This window comes from Watersipora subatra, chromosome 5, assembly GCF_963576615.1.
Source record: "Watersipora subatra chromosome 5, tzWatSuba1.1, whole genome shotgun sequence".
In the NCBI taxonomy this organism is placed as follows: Eukaryota; Metazoa; Bryozoa; class Gymnolaemata; order Cheilostomatida; family Watersiporidae; genus Watersipora; species Watersipora subatra.
Window position 1 is genome coordinate 29,546,893 of NC_088712.1, and position 24,165 is coordinate 29,571,057.

The following is a 24,165-nucleotide window of genomic DNA, read 5'->3' on the forward strand; positions in this document are numbered from 1 at the left end:
ATTGAATGGGTTTTCAAATATAATTATGATCTCTTTTGTGGCACTTGGTATTTTTAAACTAAATTAATAGCTAAGTTATATTGTGACCCTATTGTGACATACAAAAATATTTGTTCTTTATGACTCCATAAGAAAAGAGAAATTAGGATTGTCCTACTAATCACTTAATTACCCTACCACGAGGGTTGGGCCTTTATTGTGAGTCATACACCACCTAGATTAGAGGCTCGTTAGACCCGATAAAGTTATTGATTATGCACCCGAGCCAATTAGCGTGCAGTGAGTGACCTACAACCTGCTCGATAGACTTGTTTCTATCGTTTATGAAGTCGCGAAGATGCCCATCCACCGTCACGGAGTGGATTTGAAGTAATGATAACATTCTGCTCTAGTCGAAGGACGTGATTTTTAAGCCGTAAGTAAGGCTAGGTATAAATACGTTCAAGAGCGCGACTTCTTAGAAAAATTGCAACGATTGACAGAAAAGAACAAACGGATAATTGGTAACTAAAGATGTCTGACAAATTATGTGAACTTATAAGCTACGATATAAAAAGTTGCTATTTAATTTTATTATTTAAAAAATTAACAGTTGTGCTCTGTTTGTACATTACTCTTAACATACCTAATTTGCTTTTTGACTGTGATTCTCTTTAGCATCTAGTGGTTTCTGCCCATTGAGAGTGTTTGCCAACATTAGGGTCGGCAACTTAAAGCGCCAAAATTAGGGTCGACGACTTAAAGCGACTGCCTCATGTAATTTTTTTCAGTTTTTAATTATTTTTCAGATTTTTTAACACCTAATTTATAAAACTGATATAGTTTGATGTGCCACGCTTGCTTGTATTCAACCTTGGTATAAGCGCAATTAGTAGGCCTATAGTTTGCACGACATGCAAACAAAATGATATCACAGGAATGATCATTTAATTTAACTGATGGTCTATACACTTGTACAATGATTGTTGAAGCAAGCATATTTTATCTTTCTAGATAGTTTTTTGTTGCAACTAGTTTTTGACAAAACCGGCTAATTTTGCGTTATTGTCGGAATTAACTCAGTGAACACATTTTTCTTAAATAAGGGATAAACATGATAACATATAACTGTCACTCCAAAAACAGTCAGCCTTACACACTGCAACCTCAAGATCCTATCAACGAAATCCACGACAAATGACCACAGATTTTCAGTGAATTGAGCTCTGATAGACTGTACAAGAATGCGTGCTGTCAATGTATTTATAACATGTATATATATATATATATATATATCTCGCTGAGGTCTTTAATTACATTTACCGGTATATGTATAATTAAAGATATATGAATATATGTATAAATATTAGATTTTATATATAATCAGTAAAACAGACTATTACTTTAGATAAAACACTTCATTACTAAAAGTTACATGCTTGCTGAGAGCAATCTTCCGATAAAACGTTTGTACCAGAATTGGTTATTTTATAGATAGCTAAAACTATTGAAACTACTAAAACTTTGTAGCTAGATGATTAAGGTCGTTGAAAGCTCCACAAAAACATCAGGTTTTAAAATTTATCAGTAAGAATTTGCTAGTTTGTCCACAGGCACTGATGAGTTTATTACGTCCGTTTAATGATGCTTGGTGTGGCCTGTATATGATGTAAAACTTTCCTTTTAGACGCAAGGCACAGTTTTTAAAGCCATTAGTGAGTGAGATGGACTGCTCTAGTATTCTCCAGTTGATATAATAGTCGTTGTTGGAGTCTTTTAATCGTCATATGTATTTGCTGGATTTGTTAGTTACAGGAGTTAGTTACAGGAGTTAGTTACAGGAGTTAGTTACAGGAGTTAGTTACAGGAGTTTGCTAATGTTTTCTTTTGGTTTCTATTCTTTCTTTTTCACCATTCAAGAGGTTTTGGTTGTGTGAGTCGATGTTGTTAAACACTTTTCATACAACTGTAGCTGACTTGCAAAGTGTTCTTGTTGAATATGGTGTGCATTGGATGACTCTTGAGAAATTATTTTTTGACGATTCTTAAGAATTGTCTGCCGAGGTTGATTGCGATGTGTTTGCTGAATGGGGTTTATACCATGTGGTGTTTATCCTTTTAGTTTAGGGTGTTGTTGTTATAGGGAGCACTGTAATTTGTGGTTGTACCCACTGCTCTTTAAGACTGTTTGGTAGATTTTGGTTGACGATTCAAATGCATTGCTGTGAGAGGATATCGTGCAAAAGTCTGTTGGTTATAGCTGGCCACTGGTAGGTTTTTGATGATGTTTCTCGAGTGGTTGGATTTTAAGTTGATGAACAAGTTTTTTGGCCTGTTGAAAACTCATCATTGCCGTTGTTCCAGTCCAGTGTGATGTCGAGATAGTTGACTGACTCTCTATTCGCTTCAACTGTGATCTGCGGTCCATGATTTTTTAATATCCCACAAAGGTCTTTTTTGATTTTCTCTACTTGTCGTGAAATGTCCCAGATTACCCCCAGGGTAAACTGTGCCTTGTGTCTACAAGAATAGTTTTACATCATATACAGGCTACACCGAGCATCATAAAACAGACTTAATGACTGTCTGTTTTATGGTTCAAAGGTGATGTTCAAGGATGACTACAGATGTTATCAGTGCCTGTAGACACGCTAGCAAATACTTACTGTCAAATTTTAAAACCTGATGTTTCTATGAAGCCTTCAACGACCATAATCAAGCTACAAAGTTTTAGTAATGTTAGTAGTTTTAGCTATCTATATAATAACCAAAACTGGTACAAACATTTTATCTGAAGATTGCTCTCAGCAAGCATGAAATTATTAGTAATGAAGTTTTATCTAAAGTGATGGTTGTTTTACCAATATTTACTAACTCTAATTTTACATGTATCATTGAGCATTCTGCTCAGATTTTACGCTTTTATTCATATATATATAAATATATATAAATATGCATAATTTTGTTTGTCGTTCGTCTGTCTGTCCAGCTATAGCAATAGCGCCTGAAAGAGATATATGATGCTCGCTATCTCAGTTCAACGCTATTCGTTATAAGTTATAGTGAAAATGAATTCGAAAACAGATAAGTGATTGGCCTTAAGTGTGTGTTTAGTAAACGTTTCAACGTTTCTTACTTTACTTGCTTATGTTATTAACTTTACATGATAAATGATAATGAAATAGACGCATAAGGACAACAGACATAGTTTTATTGAATGCGTGAAGTATATTTGTGAAATATCTCGACGAATGAGGTTACATAAAAGTGAAAACATAGGCACATCGTGCTCAACTTCGTCCCATTTGAGCCCTTTTGGAGAGGGATTCCAACCTATAGCGTTTTCGACTTTTCGTGATGGCTGCGATTAACTGTTTGTTTTTAAGCTTTTAAGAGCTTGTAATCACATTTCCACATATTCTGCACCTACAACACAGCAGAGTAAGACATGGTGAATCTTTCGATACCAAATAACTGTAATGTGAATTTTGTTGCAAGTCAACTTTTAAACATGTCGGCTACATGTAAGTAATCCCGATTAAAAAGTTTTTGTCATACATGCAGAACAGTCTTGTCTGATGCGTTGTTTTTAGCTGACGAGGCAGAAGAATGTTGAAGCTTCATGTATGTATATATAGCTTGATATCACCCAGTCATTGTAACAGCCGTGTTTTTCTCATTAGTGTTATACTGTATAGACATCATGTTTGGATTAAAAGACATGAAAAACAGATATTTCATTGATAAGCAATTACTGACTAAACTCAGTAGAGCTGCGTATGCAAAGGCACCTCTATACAGTCATACCTCGACATACGAGTGTCCCAACACACGAAAAGTTTGAGATACGGGGAAAATTCCAAGCAAATATTTGCCTTGAGATACGAGACAATTTTGGGATACAAGTGTACACGATGGCTCTTGTTGTGACCACTAGGTGGCTGTGTATCGCTCGGTCTTTTTTTGTCAAATCAGTTTGAAAAAGTTTTAAAGCGACTGGCAAAAAAGTGAAAGTGAAAGCGAGTCGAAAGGAGCCAAACCAGTAGAAGACAAACTTGTAAAAACCTGAAAATGAAAACATAGTTAGAATTAAGTTTAACATAACATTAAATTGTTTTTAGTATTTATTGTATTTGTTTATTTTATGTACTCATTTTATTTGTCAAAAACCATTTGGTGTGCAGTAACTAGAAATTTTGATGAGAGCCGTATGCATGAGTTACATTGACATTTCAAGAAGGTAAATGCAGCCAACTCTGCACTATTACTACTCCGCACTTGGTTGATTTCCTTAATTTATATTTATTCAATTTCAAATGTAAGAAATTCATTACAACAGTTCTACAGTGGTGTGCATAAACTTGGAATCACCAGTTAAATCTTCAAATATGTATGTTTATATGCTGTTGTCTAAGAAATTCTTTGGAGTTAAGTGCCTCAACCCCATCAATATATATATCATTTGAAAGAGAAAATTCTGAAAAACAAGATGATGCCAAATATTCGAAAATATTCTCAGATTTTTATCGCTGGGGGTGGATCTACCGAAAGGCAGACTTATTGCAGGCTATGAATGTTGTTAGTGAAAATTGATAAAATAGGATACAAACAAACTCTTTTATACAAATTGGTGGCCCTGAAAAGGGCCGTTGGGTTATTGTTGGTTTTCAGAAGGACTGGTAAGGTGTCTTGAGCTGAGCATTAGTATTTTATTGGCCAGCCCTTGTTCTTGATCACCATCTGACACCGTTGAGGCATGCTGTTTACCAACTTTCTGAGCTCTTCAGGAGTGATGATGTGATGCCAAGCATGAATAATCTTCTCTATGAGCTCTCGTTTTGTCTTTGGTTTATCTTTGCTGACTATCACACCAATACGCTGCCAGAGATTTTCAATGGGATTCAGGTCAGGGCTTTGTGCTGGCCAGTCTATTACCCTCACATTACTTCTGGTCATCCACTCCTTGACTCTCTTGGCACGGTGGCAGGGTGCATTGTCATCCTGGTAGTACCAGGGTTGGTCGTTGCTGGTGAACAGGCTCCGAGCACTTGGAAGCATGACATCTTCCATGGTCTTGATGTATTTGTCTCCATTCATAATGCCTTCACAAATGGAGAGTCTTCCCACACCAAAAGCTGTCATGCAACCCCATACCATGACTCCAGTAGGGTGCTTGATGGTTGGTAGCGTACAAGCCGGGCTGTACTCCTCTCCAGGTCGTCTCCTCACATAACAATTTCCAGAGTGGTTTTGGATGGTAAATGTTGACTCATCACTGAACAAGACCCTTTGCCATTGGGCTTTTGTCCAGAACCGTTTATTTTTAGCCCACTCTAGACGCCGCTTCCGCTGTTTCTCAGAAACTAAGGGCTTGCGCCTTGTCTTGCAGCCTTTCAAACCATTTGCAAGCAGTCTTCTTCGCACTGTACTGGGGTGAATCTCAATATCTCTGTTGTCCTTGATCTCCTTACAAAGTTGAGTACTGTTCAGATGTCTGTCAGCGAGGGATCTTCGTACCAGGTACCGATCTTCACGGATAGTCGTCTTCTTGGGTCGTCCAGCAGAGTAGGTGGGTTTAAGACTGCCATTGGAGGTCCAAGTCTTGATTGCTTGCGTTTCAATCAATGCATTGTTTGAAAGCACATCTTCTGCTGATCAGATTGATATATAATATCTGGCATGGCATCATAATTGGCGGGAAAATAGAAAGCAAATGGAAGATCCATTCGATATAGAGTGAACAAAACAATGTGATTCCAAGTTTATACACACCACTGTACATTAAGTGTTGATAAATGGTGTTGAGAGTTGCCTACTCATATCAGTTTGAAGCATAAGACATTTGGAATAGCCAAGAGAGAGCTAGCTTCCTAGTTTGAATACCTCAGTGACTCATAATGAAACTTGATGAATGAGATAATATATACGCTGCATTGAATTTAACTGGGAGATTTGAAAAAAATTATATTTGTTTCAAAAAAATGAAATTTTTTCTATTTATTTTGATTTTTTTGATAAATTAGATTTGTCTGCTCATTTTTGCTCGTGTAAACTGTCTGTAAATTGCATTGCCAGTCAGAATGCTGGTGAGTCCACATTTTAATATTAGTGATTTGCATGCTTTAATTTGACATCATATATTTTTTTGCGTTCAATAGCCATATAGCATTATAATGTGCAAACTGCATGTAAGTTAGTGGAGTAGAGCTACTAACAGTTTCACACAAAGTACAAATAAGAGCTAAAGACATAATAAAGGTATTATGAAATATTTAAGAACATTCTTCTGTGGTGTGGTTGAGGCGGTTAATCACGCTAAATATAAATACCATTTTGCTGGTTTTTTAGATTTTAATGAATGAAACCAAAGGTGGAGTGTACTCTTCAATGCTTGCACCTGAGCTGATTGCAGTGAAGAGTGATGTCATTCATTAAACAGAGTAGTGAGGGAAAACTGCCAGTTACAGTTGCTACTTTACAATTAATCTTGCTTTGAGGTTTACTAAATAAACTCACTGGTCCCAACATCAAATGTCCTTAAGTAGCATTGTACTACACATAAATTCAGTTGTATCTTCATCACACCTGTTAATCCATGACAGAGGAGTGTTTACAGATTTGTTACACACACATCAAAATAAGATTATTTGTCAATACACTGATTTCTGCAAAATTATAAAATCTTATTTTTTTAAGCAAAATCAGTATTTAAATCATTTGTTTTTTGTGCCAAACCTGTAAAATAAGACCCTGGAAATATAGTCCTTATTTAGACCATTGTATATTATACTAGGTGTGCCTTTCGGCGTTGCCCGGGTATTAAAAATCAGTTTATAAACAGTGAGAAGTGATAAGATCACACAGAAAACATCAACAAGCGTTATATCAGGCACACTCTGAGTGGGATAATTGACATTTCATATCAGTTATTGCCAGCTGTTTTATTCCCATGAACAAAAGTGTGATAAAGTCCTGAAGAAACTGGAATGAGGAGACTAGAGCTATCTAGAAAGAACTAGAAGCATGGCTGGTGCAGGATTTCTGCAAGTAGAGAAGGCTGATCAGAATTTTAACATATATAATTTGCAATGATGATTATTAACTTATTTAAAAAGTCACACAGAAAACATCAACAAGCGTTATATCGGGGACACTCTGAGTAGAATAATTGACGTTTCATATCAGTTATTGCCAGTTGTTTTATTCCGATGAACAAAAGTGTGATAACGTTCTGAAAAAACTGGAATGAGGAGACTAGAGCTATCTAGAAAGAACTAGAAGCATGGCTGGTGCAGGATTTCTGCAAGTAGAGAAGGCTGATCAGAATTTTAACATATATAATTGGCAATGATGATTATTGATTTATTTAAAAGGTCACACAGAAAACATCAACAAGCGTTATATCGGACACACTCTGTGTGAAATAATATTGACATTCCATATCAATTATTGCCAGGTGTTTTATTCCCATGAACAAAAGTGTGATAACGTCCTGAAGAAACTGGAATGAGGAGACTAGAGCTATCTAGAAGGAACTAGAAGCATGGCTGGTGCAGGCGATATCAAAGAGCCATCTTGTGAGAGTTTTCTATTACTGTAGCTATTATTCTTTTATTTATTCTCTGTCTCACAATGTCACTTGTATCACATGAAAATATTCCTATCACACAGAATATATAAATGTATATTAAAAGTTCACTTCTCTAAGACTAACACTGCTCTTATTATAGTAAAGATTGTATATTATATTGTATATTATACTAGCTGTGCCTCCCGGTGTTGCACGGGTGTTAAAAATCAGCTTATACAATAAGTAAGCTAGTAATGCCAGTAAGCTAGTTAATAGGGGCTAGGCTTCTAATAGTGGTAGGCCATGACGTTGCGTCAGCATTGTTGTCCAGATACAGCTATTCTGATAATAGCTATAGCCGGAATGACAGACAGACATACTTTGAGAAGTACATGTATATATATATATATATATAGATTATATTGTATATTATGTTATATATTGTATTGTATATTGTATTACATGTTATATTGTATGTTATATTATGTTGTATATTATGTATTATATTATACAAAAACTCTATTGAAGAAATAAAAAGCTTTGAAGAAAACAAGATTACGAAACATTTTAAATATGCTTAAAGGTTGACTTGCAATAAAATTCACATTACAGTTATTTGATATGAAAAGATTCACCATGTCTTACTCTGTTGTGTTGTAGGTGCAAAATATGTGGGAATGTGATTACAAGCTCTTAAAAGCTAAAAAACGAACAGTTAATCGCAGCCACACGAGACCGCCGTAATTTGGCTTCGCTTTCCAAAACGGCTCAAATGGGACGTAGTTGTTACAGGATGGTTTCTGTTTACACTTTTATGCAATCTCATTCGTCAAAATATATTAATAAATATGCTTCACGCATTCAATAAAACCATGTCTATTGTTCTTACACGTCTGTTTTATCGTCATTGAAATGCTGTCACTTTTAGCACTGATATCTTATAACTTACCGTAAAAAATCGTTACCGTAAGTCCTTATGCTCAAGCCGCGCGGCTTGTCGTTGGGTGCGGCTTCTAGTTCAAAGTCATAGGCCACAGCTAAAGCCAAGTTTTTAAAACTTACGTGAGGCTTAGGGCGGCTTCTCGATAAATACGGTCTCTTCTTGGTTCCACGCTATAACCATAGAATCGCAGCCATGATACACTTTTATGTACAGGATTTTGGAAACCTACTCGTTTATTTTCAAGGTCATGTTTGTGGAATACTTTAGGGTTTAGACTAACGAAGAATTTATCGCTAATGTTTAACTCACCACAGTCATAGGTCATTAAAACCGTTTCTTTCCTGACCGCATCTTTACATAAACGTGAAGCCTCTAACAGCGCAATAAAAATCTAGCTGAGACATGGCAAGCAAGTTCTTGATGCAAGGGTTTAGGACTTTTAATTCGAACTTGAAAGTAAAAGAAAATTTTTTTCACGCGTACTGATGTAGCCTGTTTTCTTATTCAAGAGAATGGGGGTATAGCGAAACTCTTCTCAACACTCTCGCTTCTGAAGGGGTCAAGGACGACAAAACCTCATTCATTAGCCGCGGTCTGTGGGCGTGCGCGGCTTGTTGGAGGACTATTTTTACTTTTGTGAGTCATCTGGTTTTGAGCACAAGCCGCGCGGTTTTAGCATGAGGACTTACGGTAAGCTTTTTAACCTTAGCTCGAATGGGTACATATCATTGTCTGATAATCATGACGAGCCTGTTGGTTACCTGTGATAATCGAAAAGTGCTGCAAAAATCATTTACGAAGTATTGGGTCACATGATCAGATTACGACTTGACGATTAGTCCAAGCCTAAACAAAACTGTAAAGTGGCGAACATCTATATTTACGGCGTATCTATATAAATACGGCGTCTTCGGTAAAGCCCGAAGTGTTTGTCATAAACTAGTGGTACAATAAGTTTTATATTGAGCTTTTTATTGGCCTTTCAATGCATGTGAGAACATCACGTGACAAGACAATAATCAACTGTAATGACTACGTCAGATAAATAAAGAGATTCCAATCTACGGCGGCTTTTCGTTTTTGAGCTTTTAAGAGCTTGTAATCACATTTCCACGTATTTGGCACCTACAACACAACAGAGTAAGACATGGTGAATCTTTTGATACCAAATAACTGTAATGTGACTTTTGTTGCAAGTCAACCTTTAATATTTCACATTTGTCCAAAACCAGGAAAAACAAACAACTTACATTGAGAAATTAAAGAATGTATAATAGCGCTGTATGCAGTCTACCAGCTTGTGCATATGCTATATGCTATATATGCTATATAGCATATATGCTATATAGTATATATGCTATATAGCAAATAAACACTGTTGTTATTGAAAGCTATATAATATTCCTAGTTTTACTAAGCTAAGAGAATATAAGGTGTTATTTAGCCTGTCTTGACAACCTGTTGTTTTTGCGGAGTTGTACCCCCGTCGAGCGGGCAAGCAACACAGCAGCTTGTCACAAGACGTACTGCACCTGATGCATCAGCTGCACTTATAGGGAGTTGTTCTCTTCCATCTAACCGGCTTGGTTGCGAAGTAATGTCGGTCGCTCCATTGGTAATCATAACGGATTTCGCGCAAAGATTTATGTAGAAAAAAATAAGATTACAACGTTTAACCAAAGACCGGTCTCTCTTGTAAATGTTAGTAGAATTTAAGGATAAAATAAATTGAAAATAAAATCTATAAGAACACATAAAACTGACTGATACAAAAATAGAAATAAAACTGACTGAGTGCACAAATAACGACATGTTTAGTCGCTGTTGTTGCCTAAGTTCTCAAGTTCTACTAAAGTTTACCGCAGAGACTGGTCGCTGGTTAAACGTTGTAATCTTATTTTTTTCTACATAAATCTTTGCGCGAAATCCGTTATGATTACTAATGGAGGGACCGCCATAACATCGCAACCAAGCCGCATAAATGGAAGAGAACAACTCCCTATAAGTGCAGCTGATGCATCAGGTGCAGTACGTCTTGTGACAAGCTGTTGTGTCTCTCGCCCGCTCGACGGGAGAACAACTCCGCAAAAACAAGTTTGTCAAGACAGGCTAGATGTTATTATGTAGATGTCAATAGCGTTAAAGTACCGATACTCAGTGTAAAGGTACGGCCACATGTAACGAATTATTTGTTCAATCTGACCGAATTCACGAAATTCATAGAATTCACAGATTTATTCGGCCAAATATCACAGAATTATCTGAGCTGTGCATGTACACCGAATTCGTCGACGAAACGCTTTTAATTAGCTAAACAATTTTTTATTTTAGCGAGCACGATTCTAGCAGCTTTTGCAATTGGTATAGTCCAAGACCTGTACCATGACACGCAGTAAAAGTATCAGCGCAATTACACATAGTACATACGATGCGGCTGCCTTAATTGCACTATTGTTGGTTCTTTATTAGTTGGACAGCATGGTTACAAATACTTTCTTTTTAATAATAATAATTTCATTTTAGCAACCAAAGTCCTGTAGTAAAAAGAGTTGCCATCTTTGGCGCAATCAAGTAAGATGCATCGTATTTCCTATGGCGAGTTGTAGTAATATTTATTGCAAACGCTGCTAGAATCCTGCTAGCTAAAAAATTGTTAAACCAATTAAAAGCGTTTCGTCGACGAATTCGGTGTACATGCACAGCTCAGACAATTTTGTTCATTTCGTGATTTTGGTCAGAATGAACGAATAATTCGAATCGTCTGGCCTTACCTTACAGGTACAGCCCCAGGTCACGAATTACTCATTCATTTCGTGAATTTGGTCAGATTGAACGAATAAATCATTTCGTGTGGCGGCTATTCAATTATTTGCCAATTATAAAAGTCCAGGTTGGTGGAGTCTGAAGAAGCAGAGGTCAGCTGTACTAGCAAGGGAAAATGGAGAGACCGTTTTTATTAATGAATGGGAATTGTCTAATCACCGATCTGTTGCCTCTGAGAATCATGATTCCTTGTTTCAATCTGAGTTCACCTGCAAGCCATTATTTGTGGTAAAATACATTTAGGCATTTCACTATTAATACCCAGATTTAGGACACATCGCACCTGGTCACCTAGGAAAATCTATTGTTATGAGATGGAGTGCTATTAGATTGTATACAATTCTACAGGAAAAATGTGGTTGGTTGATGGTGTGCAATAACTGCCAACTAGCTGATGGGTTGTTAATAGTAGTTACAGATGCAAACTTGACTCTTGCTTATCGCTGAATTATTATGGACCCACATCATAAATTACATGTGTTGAAAGGTTATTCACATCAAATATTTCAAAATTTTATCAGAAAGTATTTTTCTATCATTTGAGATTTTGTTTGTTTTTTATGCTATCTGACTGCCAGGGTGTCTTAAGATTAAAGTTTGCAAAACTTGATCGCTGTTAAAACTCTCAAAAGAAAAGGATGTCTCTATAAATGATGACAGACAGTGTTTCCTGTTTATCCCTCTCGTTATGAAATCGGCTATTGTGTTCAAGTAACAGAGTTACACGTCTCTATTGTCTATTGACATATATTTTATGTTGTGTTTGCTCATGATTGTTAGAATAAAACTTCAAATATAGCCTCAGGTACATTTCTATAGATGTTTCAAATGACTTAAAAGATAAATTGGTTAGAAATTGTTTCATTTTTTGCTCTCTAAATGCTGTGTAAACATGTGAGCACCATGTGATGCTGATGAAGTTGTATATTTATCACTTAAGAACAATATGTACGACTACTAACATCATTTTTGGGCAGGTCTTTGCACGTGTTTTTCTTGAGTGTTTTAACCGCGATCAAGTTTTGCTGATTTTATTCTTGAAACATCCTGGCAGTCAGATCACATGAAAAAACAATCAAAATCTCAAATGATAAAAAATACTTTCTGATAAAATCTTTTAAAGTTTAACATGAGTGACCATTTAGGTATAAAACTAAAGCAAGGTCAGGTAAACAGCCTTTGTGGTTCTATACAACAGGATTTTGTAAATACATGTCCTACTGGAGGTCTTTTTTCTCAAGTTGGTGTTTCATGTGATGTTAGGTGTTCAATTGTTAAACCTTTATACTAGTTCCTAAGTTCTACAATGACACGGTGGCCTGAAAAATCACACGGTGGCCTGAACAATGTCACGGTGGCCTGTACAGTGACATGGTGGCCTGTACAATGACATGGTGGCCTGTTTAAATTTAGGGAAGTATCAGAAATTATAAAGAGTTATGTAGTGTTTCACTGAAGTGTATGTATTACAGACTCCTTAGAGGATAAAGGGAAGGACTTCAAGATCTTCCTGGAGGTGATGGAACTAAAGACAAAATTCATGAGCAGCAAACCAGTAGACGGCACGAAAGTTGAACATAAATTCACAGAAAAGTAAATATATACTCTATGGCAAAGGTTGTGGTGTGAGTCACTCTCTGTATTGCAATTATATAGTACTCACTCTGTATATTGTAATGATATAGTACTCACTCTCTATATTGTAATGATATAATACTTACTCTCTATATTGTAATGATATAATACTCACTCTCTATATTGTAATGATGTAATACTCACTCTCTATATTGTAATGATATAATACTCACTCTCTATATTGCAATGATATAATACTCACTCTCTATATTGTAATGATATAATACTCACTCTCTATATTGTAATGATATAATACTCACTCACTATATTGTAATGATATAATACTCACTGTCTATATTGTAATGATATAATACTCACTCTCTATATTGTAATGATATAATACTCACTCTATATATTGTAATGATACAATACTCACTCTCTATATTGTAATGATATAATACTCACTCACTATATTGTAAGGATACAATACTCACTCTCTATATTGTAATGATATAATACTCACTCTCTATATTGTAATGATATAATACTCACTCTCTATATTGTAATGATATAATACTCACTCTCTATATTGTAATGATATAATACTCACTCACTATATTGTAATGATATAATACTCACTCTCTGTATTGTAATGATATAATACTCACTCTCTATATTGTAATGATATAATACTCCATCTCTATATTGTAATGATATAATACTCACTCACTATATTGTAATGATATAATACTCACTCTCTATATTGCAATGATATAATACTCACTCTCTATATTGTAATGATATAATACTCACTCACTATATTGTAATGATATAATATTCACTCTCTATATTGCAATGATATAATACTCACTCTCTATATTGTAATGATATAATACTCACTCACTATATTGTAATGATATAATACTCACTCTCTATATTGTAATGATATAATACTCACTCACTATATTGTAATGATATAATACTCACTCTCTGTATTGTAATGATATAATACTCACTCTCTATATTGTAATGATATAATACTCCATCTCTATATTGTAATGATATAATACTCACTCACTATATTGTAATGATATAATACTCACTCTCTATATTGCAATGATATAATACTCACTCTCTATATTGTAATGATATAATACTCACTCACTATATTGTAATGATATAATATTCACTCTCTATATTGTAATGATATAATACTCACTCTCTATATTGTAATGATATAATACTCACTCTCTATATTGTAATGATATAATACTCACTCTCTATATTGTAATGATATAATACTCACTCTCTATATTGTAATGATATAATACTCCATCTCTATATTGTAATGATATAATACTCACTCACTATATTGTAATGATATAATACTCACTCTCTATATTGCAATGATATAATACTCACTCTCTATATTGTAATGATATAATACTCACTCACTATATTGTAATGATATAATACTCACTCACTATATTGTAATGGTATAAATTATACTCACTCACTATATTGTAATGATATAATACTTACTCTTTATATTGTAATGATATAATATTCACTCTCTATATTGTAATGATATAACACTCACTTTCTATACTATTGTTAACCTAGGACACTTATATTTCGCTAGTATTTAGTTTCGTGAGTAGCATACAGAGTAAAATTTCGCTGCAATTTAATTTCGCAACTCTGATGAGTGCGAAAATATACTGATGTGAAAATAAATGCAGTGGAACAAACATAATTATATTCCTCAGGTTCGGTTCGCCGGTAAGGAAAAATTTCCAATTTGGGACTAGTTTGTAATTGTGAACCGCAGGTAGATTTGTATGGCCGAGATCCATAATGCAATTTGATCGCTCGCTGCCATTTGTTTCTTGGACTACTGTAGAATAGAATTTAATTACGCTGAAAATTTTAACGTTTTTGTCACAATTTAGCTTGTTTTTATATTAACGTATTTTAATTTTAACGATCAACGGTGTTGTGTATAGGTATTAACTTTAACGTTTTCCCAAACACCCAACTGCTGCTAATAATTGCTGAACATCTTTATTACAGTAATTAAAAGTTGTATAAAAATACATACATGATACAGCTGCTAGTAATACTACAGCTACAGATACTAGCAGTGTGTAGTTATTATAACTTCTTCTCTTCCTTTTTTATTAGTGTTATTTATCAGAGCTAACACTTTCTCTATTGCCTCATCTTCTGAATCATTACAAGTTATTGAAGAGGTGTCAGTGGTGAATCCAAACCTTTCCAGAGCCATGCTGCTTGTTTAGTACTATGAGAGTCAGTGTGTTTTATTTTCTTTCAACACGCGGTGCTCACCGCATTGATTGATGTCCCCAACAAACAATACAGCTACTAATGCGTGTGCATTGACATCAAATTCCTATCATTATAAATCATTATTAATGGAAAAATAATGATAATTAATTGCAAAATAATAACGTAATAAATTTTGACAGTCAAATTATTTTGTTGGTTTATAATTTAACGATGCGATAGTGGTAGCTAAAAACGTGAAAATAAATGACGTTATAAATTTCCATTCTACAGTATCAATGAACAAAGCTATTCAATTCCGCGTTTTCGCTCGTTCGTTATGATAGTTTAGTTTCGCTCATGAAATTTTCGCGAGAGGATGACTCCGCGAAAATGCGAAAGTTAGATGAGGCGAATACATAAGTGTCCTAGGGTATGAAATAATCAATTTTTTTCATCAATTGTATTAGTTAACACTACTACTAACACAGCTGTCACTGCTTGTTCGGTCATGTTTCAATATTCGTTAATGTTTGGCTATAGGATTGTACAGGTGAGAGTTTCTATTGGCAATCTCACCTACAAGTTCAACCTCCAGCTCCCTGAGGCTATTGATGTCAGTCAGTCCAAGTTGCTAATTATTGGAGATCGTAAGATCGAACTCTGGCTGAGAAAAAAAGCGCAGAGGTCGTGGGAGTCTTATATACCTACTCTGTACCCCTCTGTCAAAGATTTTTTTTCCATGTAATCACCTCTAGTGTACCCAATCATGTGTCTCGTGACATTTGACACTTCCCTTCTAACTTCACCTAGGGTATTAGCCTCTGCTGTTTGCTTTTCTTTCTCAGAGATGTCTATTTTTTGTGGCAGCATTTTTATCTGTTTTCAATGGTCTTGGTTGTTTTGTTTACTTTCTAAAACTTATTTTTATGTAGAACATGGTGTATTCAGTCTATAAATAAATGCTATTGCTAAATATATTGCTCAATGCCAGTGCTAAATACATTGCTATATACACACAGCTAAATACAATTGCTAAATACATTGCTACATACACAGCTAAATACAATGGCTAAATACAATTGCTAAATACATTGCTACATGCACAGCTAAATACAATTGCTAATTACAACTGCTAAATATATTGCTAAATACAATTGCTAAATACATTGCTATATACACACCTAAATACAATTGCTAAATACATTGCTACATACACAGCTAAATACACTTGCTAAATACATTGCTACATACACAGCTAAATACAATTGCTAAATACATTGCTACATACAATTGCTAAATACAATTGCTACATACATTGCTACATACACAGCTAAATACAATTGCTAAATACATTGCTACATACACAGCTAAATACAATTGCTGAATACATTGCTACATACATTGCTACATACACTTGCTGAATACATTGCTACATACACAGCTAAATACAATTGCTAAATACATTGCTACATACATTGCTACATGCACAGCTAAATGCAAGTATTCAATACATTGCTATGTTACAGCTAAATACACTTGCTGAATACATTGCTACATACATGTACACAGCTAAACACAATTGCTAAATACATTGCTATGTTACAGCTAAATACAATTGCTAAATACATTGCTACATACACAGCTAAATACAATTGGTAAACACATTGCTATATACACACAGCTAGATACAATTGCTACATACATTGCTACATACACAGCTAAATATACTTGCTGAATACATTGCTACATAAACAGCTAAATACAATTGCTACATACATTGCTACATAACAGCTAAATACAATTGCTAAATACATTGCTATATACACACCTAAATACAATTGCTAAATACATTGCTACATACACAGCTAAATACACTTGCTAAATACATTGCTACATACACAGCTAAATACAATTGCTAAATACATTGCTACATACAATTGCTAAATACAATTGCTACATACATTGCTACATACACAGCTAAATACAATTGCTAAATACATTGCTACATACACAGCTAAATACAATTGCTGAATACATTGCTACATACATTGCTACATACACTTGCTGAATACATTGCTACATACACAGTTAAATACAATTGCTAAATACATTGCTACATACATTTGCTAAATACAATTGCTACATACATTGCTACATACACAGCTAAATACAATTGCTAATTACATTGCTACATACACAGCTAAACACAATTGCTGAATACATTGCTACATACACAGCTAAATACACTTGCTGAATACATTGCTACATACACAGCTAAATACAATTGCTAGATACAATACTAAATACATTGCTAAAGACAATCTCAACAACCCTTGCTAAATACAATTGCTAAATAAACAGCTAAATACATTTGCCAGATACATTCCTAAATACATCGTGTAAATTTTGCCAGTTTTCTTTGTTAAATCTTTTAACTTTAGAGTCACCAGATGGTTTTTTTGTCTTTGCGTGGCATTTGATAATACCTTGATGGGCTTAATGCAATCGGTCTAACATTGACAGCCGCTGACTCCTTGGGACAACAATGCGGCTGTCCTACAACAAATCATCGATTGCGGTTAGATGAGATTGGGCTTGCCAAAAAGGCTGTGGTGCTAACTCAGCGCCACTCTAATATGCTTGCCAGCCGCTTTTCTGTACCCAAATACTTTTCTACACAATTGATCTTCGTGCTGTGCTCCTCGCAGTCTAACAACCTGCAGATTGATTTGAGTGAAGTGATGAGTAGCCATTTTGGTTCCTCAATGAAAAGCTCATCTGTTTGTGCAGAGTTCGCAATTCTCGACAGAGTGTCAGGCAGGTAATGATGATTTCCAGGCACATATCGAAACCTTGGGCTATATCACATCATCCTTAGCCTCATGTGTAGAATCCTGGCTGACATCCGATCTAAGTTTTTCTTAGTCTTCAATGGCACCAGGGGGTTGTGGTCTGTCTCAATAGTGAAAGACAATCCTATAATGAACTGATCATACTTCTCCATAGCTACATGTTTCCTAGTGCTCCCTTTTTTATCATGGCATAGTTCCTTTCTGCACCTGAAAGGGAGTGCCAAGCATACTTTACTGGTCGTTGTGAACCATCAACTTGAGTCTGGAACAGCTTCGCACTTGGCTGCTATTGCTGCCGCTACTGCTGGCATCTGTGAACACAGTAGTTTCCGACATCAGGCTGTAATGTGCCATGACCTTCCACAGATTTTGTCACATGGCTCTTTGAAGAGTTCTATGATAGGGGCATTTAAAGTAGCTAGATGGGGTATGAATTTGGCCATCTGATTAAGCATGCAGGTAACCGTTCTCAACTCTGTCCGTCTATAGATCATGCCTTTTCACCTTACTGTTGTTGAGATGACCTACAAAGGAAATGAAAGTTCTCCGGTATTTACATGTTTTGGAGTTCAGGATAAGCCCCTGCTCTTGTAAAGTAGTTAACACTGCTTCGAGCGCCTTGTGTCTCCACCATGAACAAGGATATCATGCATGTCAGCAAACTATGCCTTCAATTCCATAGCCACAGACATTCCATTGGCATGGCCTCAAAAAGTTGTAACATTTTATAAATAGATAAAGTTTAGTATTAAGTACAAAAGATCACGTATTTAATGAGTCTTAACAATAGCGCTGCTAGTAAAAGTAGAAGATGTCGCTTAGTGTGAAGGAATCTTCTACAGGACTAAGAATTCATAAGTTTGAAGAAAATCTTAGTCTTGGAAGGCAACTCATGTCATCACCCATTGTGCCACTTAAACTGGTTTGTTTACTTGTAGACTGGTTAGGTTTAACATCCTTGTCTAGTGCTATATTTTCGGCACATTGTACGAACTTTTCTAGGTAGGTCTATTGTTATGAAAATATGTAAGTATTACTTCTGTTAATATCTCTGATTTGATTTTTATTCCAGGCACACTTTACTGATAACTGCTATTCAGAAGTGAGGAGAGGCGTAAAGATCTTCAAGAAGATGCAGTTCCTACAGTGTTTAATTTTGCACCTGCAAAATCACAGCCAAGGAGAAGAGCGCACTCTGATTTAGCAGATTCATCTGGTAATTATAATAACATTGTTCCTACTTAGTTTAATTTGCTGTAACATCAAGAAGTTGTTGAATGCATGGCAAGATGAAAACATGTTAGGCCCTTTTGCAATACTGAAATATCCGAGTGGCAATTTCACCCTCTTTACTAGTTGAATTTATAGATATAAGTTTAAAGTGACCTTATTTTTATGTTGTCATTACAGAACAAGTGCCTGTAGCTGGCGATGAGAGTGGGAGTAGATCTGTAGCCCCGCATATTGACCATGGTTACATATTTATGAGTAAGTATTTTCTAGTAATTAATTATTTATTATACTCTCTAAATTTTGATGGCATGTATAGCCTATGGCATGGTTCGAATTAACATGTCGTAGCCTAATGTTATGCTATGGAGCGCTCTAACATCAATAAGATAGTTTTGGCCTATGTTATAAGTCGCTTTGCAGATGTCTCTTCCAGTACTAACAGTGACAGCCACCTACAAGAGTCAATTCCTTGCAGCAATTCTCATGACACAACTACTAGCCATAGTTCTCATGACACAACTACTAGCCATAGTTCTCATGACACAACTACTAGCAATAGTTCTCATGACACAACTACTAACCATAGTTCTCATGACACAACTACTAGCCATAGTTCTCATGACACAACTACTAGCCATAGTTCTCATGACACAACTACTAGCCATAGTTCTCATGACACAACTACTAGCCATAGTTCTCATGACACAACTACTAGCCATAGTTCTCATGACACAACTACTAGCCATAGTTCTCATGACACAACTACTAGCCATAGTTCTCATGACACAACTACTAGCCATAGTTCTCATGACACAACTACTAGCCATAGTTCTCATGACACAACTACTAGCCATAGTTCTCATGACACAACTACTAGCCATAGTTCTCATGACACAATTACTAGCCATAGTTCTCATGACACAACTACTAGCCATAGTTCTCATGACACAACTAGTAGCCATAGTTCTCATGATACAACTACTAGCCAAAGTTCTCATGACACAACTACTAACCATAGTTCTCATGACACAACTAGTAGCCATAGTTCTCATGACACAACTACTAGCCATAGTTCTCATGACACAACTACTAGCCATAGTTCTCATGACACAACTACTAGCCATAGTTCTCATGACACAACTACTAGCCATAGTTCTCATGACACAACTACTAGCCATAGTTCTCATGACACAACTACTAGCCATAGTTCTCATGACACAATTACTAGTCATAGTTCTCATGACACAACTACTAGCCATAGTTCTCATGACACAACTACTAGCCATAGTTCTCATGACACAACTAGTAGCCATAGTTCTCATGATACAACTAGTAGCCATAGTACTCATGACACAACTAGTAGCCATAGTTCTCATGACACAACTAATAGCCATAGTTCTCATGACACAACTACTAGCCATAGTTCTCATGACACAACTACTAGCCATAGTTCTCATGACACAACTACTAGCCATAGTTCTCATGACACAACTACTAGCCATAGTTCTCATGACACAACTACTAGCCATAGTTCTCATGACACAACTACTAGCCATAGTTCTCATGACACAACTACTAGCCATAGTTCTCATGACACAACTACTAGCCATAGTTCTCATGACACAACTACTAGCCTTAGTTCTCATGACACAACTACTAGCCATAGTTCTCATGACACAACTACTAGCCATAGTTCTCATGACACAACTACTAGCCATAGTTCTCATGACACAACTACTAGCCATAGTTCTCATGACACAACTACTAGCCATAGTTCTCATGACACAACTACTAGCCATAGTTCTCATGGCACAACTACTAGCCATAGTTCTCATGACACAACTACTAGCCATAGTTCTCATGACACAACTACTAGCCATAGTTCTCATGACACAACTACTAGCCTTAGTTCTCATGACACAACTACTAGCCATAGTTCTCATGACACAACTACTAGCCATAGTTCTCATGATACAACTACTAGCCATAGTTCTCATGACACAACTACTAGCCATAGTTCTCATGACACAACTACTAGCCATAGTTCTCACGACACAACTACTAGCCATAGTTCACATGACACAACTACTAGCCATAGTTCTCATGACACAACTACTAGCCATAGTTCTCATGACACAACTACTAGCAATAGTTCTCATGACACAACTACTAGCCATAGTTCTCATGACACAACTACTAGCCATAGTTCTCATGACACAACTACTAGCCATAGTTCTCATGACACAACTACTAGCCATAGTTCTCATGACACAACTACTAGCCATAGTTCTCATGACACAACTACTAGCCATAGTTCTCATGACACAACTACTAGCCATAGTTCTCATGACACAACTACTAGCCATAGTTCTCATGACACAACTACTAGCCATAGTTCTCATGACACAATTACTAGCCATAGTTCTCATGACACAACTACTAGCCATAGTTCTCATGACACAACTAGTAGCCATAGTTCTCATGATACAACTACTAGCCAAAGTTCTCATGACACAACTACTAACCATAGTTCTCATGACACAACTAGTAGCCATAGTTCTCATGACACAACTACTAGCCATAGTTCTCATGACACAACTACTAGCCATAGTTCTCATGACACAACTACTAGCCATAGTTCTCATGACACAACTACTAGCCATAGTTCTCATGACACAACTACTAGCCATAGTTCTCATGACACAACTACTAGCCATAGTTCTCATGACACAATTACTAGCCATAGTTCTCATGACACAACTACTAGCCATAGTTCTCATGACACAACTACTAGCCATAGTTCTCATGACACAACTAGTAGCCATAGTTCTCATGATACAACTAGTAGCCATAGTTCTCATGACACAACTAGTAGCCATAGTTCTCATGACACAACTAATAGCCATAGTTCTCATGACACAACTAGTAGCCATAGTTCTCATGACACAACTACTAGCCATAGTTCTCATGACACAACTACTAGCCATAGTTCTCATGACACAACTACTAGCCATAGTTCTCATGATACAACTACTAGCCATAGTTCTCATGACACAACTACTAACCATAGTTCTCATGACACAACTAGTAGCCATAGTTCTCATGACACAACTAATAGTCATAGTTCTCATGACACAACTACTAGCCATAGTTCTCATGACACAACTACTAGCCATAGTTCTCATGACACAACTACTAGCCATAGTTCTCATGACACAACTACTAGCCATAGTTCTCATGACACAACTACTAGCCATAGTTCTCATGACACAACTACTAGCCATAGTTCTCATGACACAACTACTAGCCTTAGTTCTCATGACACAACTACTAGCCATAGTTCTCATGACACAACTACTAGCCATAGTTCTCATGACACAACTACTAGCCATAGTTCTCATGACACAACTACTAGCCATAGTTCTCATGACACAACTACTAGCCATAGTTCTCATGACACAACTACTAGCCATAGTTCTCATGACACAACTACTAGCCTTAGTTCTCATGACACAACTACTAGCCATAGTTCTCATGACACAACTACTAGCCATAGTTCTCATGACACAACTACTAGCCATAGTTCTCATGACACAACTACTAGCCATAGTTCTCATGACACAACTACTAGCCATAGCTCTCATGACACAACTACTAGCCATAGTTCTCATGACACAACTACTAGCCATAGTTCTCATGACACAACTACTAGCCTTAGTTCTCATGACACAACTACTAGCCATAGTTCTCATGACACAACTACTAGCCATAGTTCTCATGACACAACTACTAGCCATAGTTCTCATGACACAACTACTAGCCATAGTTCTCATGACACAACTACTAGCCATAGTTCTCATGACACAACTACTAGCCATAGTTCTCATGACACAACTACTAGCCATACTTCTCATGACACAACTACTAGCCATAGTTCCCATGACAGCCTTAAAAGTGACTAGGATTCCGCAAGTTTGTTAATCATATAATTAAATAGCTTGAGATTTAAAGGATGTTTTAAGGGATTTGAAATTTACAAACTCCAACAATGCTAGAATTTATCGTCATTGATATAGAGAAGAGATGAGAGAAGTAATATATAACATTGACAATAAGGAGTTACAGAAAATGTTTGATTTTAACTTGTATTTGATTCAAGCAATCTAATTTTACTAAATAGTTTACACCCAATGCTTGTTGTGTAGTATTAGTAGAATTTTAAATTTGACTGATATACAGTGGTACATGTATATTGTTTGAGCAGAACTTTGTTTAATGCCTTCGACTTAAAACTTTCAATTTATTTTTCTTTTCTGTGACATGCAGCTTCAGAAAGCATACAAAAGACAACAGCAGCGGAATGACCAGCTACAAAGTAAAATAATGAAAATCTTTAATGCTAGCTTTGTAGCGATCGTAGCTTCACATCGCTTTCTCAATACACAAATACACAAATATAGATACTAAACCCTCAAACACAGTAAAAGCGGGGAGGGCTGACAAATTATAGATTGGTTATATTTGCTCCAAGTTGTAACACCTTATTTGATGTTATTTTAGACTGTGTTCTGCCAATGCAAGACCTCATGTGTTGGGAGGTGCTTTTGCCAGAAGCAAGGATTACCTTGCACTGATCTCTGCGCCTGCTCTATAGATAGCTGTTCAAACCGGAATGTAAAAGATGATTGTGTCTCAGACACTATAAGGTTTCTGTGTTTGTCTGGCAAGTTTTACATTATGCATCATAATAGTATTAAAGAATAGCATAGCCAGGTGTGTTTGTATTTGTGTGTGCGTGTGACCCATCAGGCAAAATGGCATCTATTTCCTATACTGTATGTTGCAATAAAGCTAATCTGTGTGTATTCATAATATGCTTAACCAAGAATTGAGAAAGATTC

At 35.9% G+C, this 24,165-nt stretch overlaps 1 protein-coding gene across 2 annotated transcripts; it reads left to right on the forward strand.

Annotated features, from left to right (window-relative positions):
* The first annotated feature begins 325 nt into the window (after positions 1 to 325).
* On the forward strand, positions 326 to 16,172 carry LOC137396842 (uncharacterized). 2 transcript variants are annotated; one of them, XM_068083152.1, is made up of 4 exons: positions 326 to 415; positions 7,436 to 7,556; positions 12,788 to 12,908; positions 15,720 to 16,172. In XM_068083152.1, the coding sequence occupies exons 2-4, from the start codon at positions 7,523 to 7,525 to the stop codon at positions 15,922 to 15,924; spliced, it is 360 nt and encodes a 119-aa protein (XP_067939253.1). In that variant the 5' UTR covers positions 326 to 415; positions 7,436 to 7,522; the 3' UTR covers positions 15,925 to 16,172. The 2 variants fall into 2 exon arrangements, with proteins under 2 accessions (XP_067939253.1, XP_067939252.1); XM_068083151.1 differs by having other exon boundaries at positions 396 to 503.
* Positions 16,173 to 24,165: the final 7,993 nt, after the last annotated feature.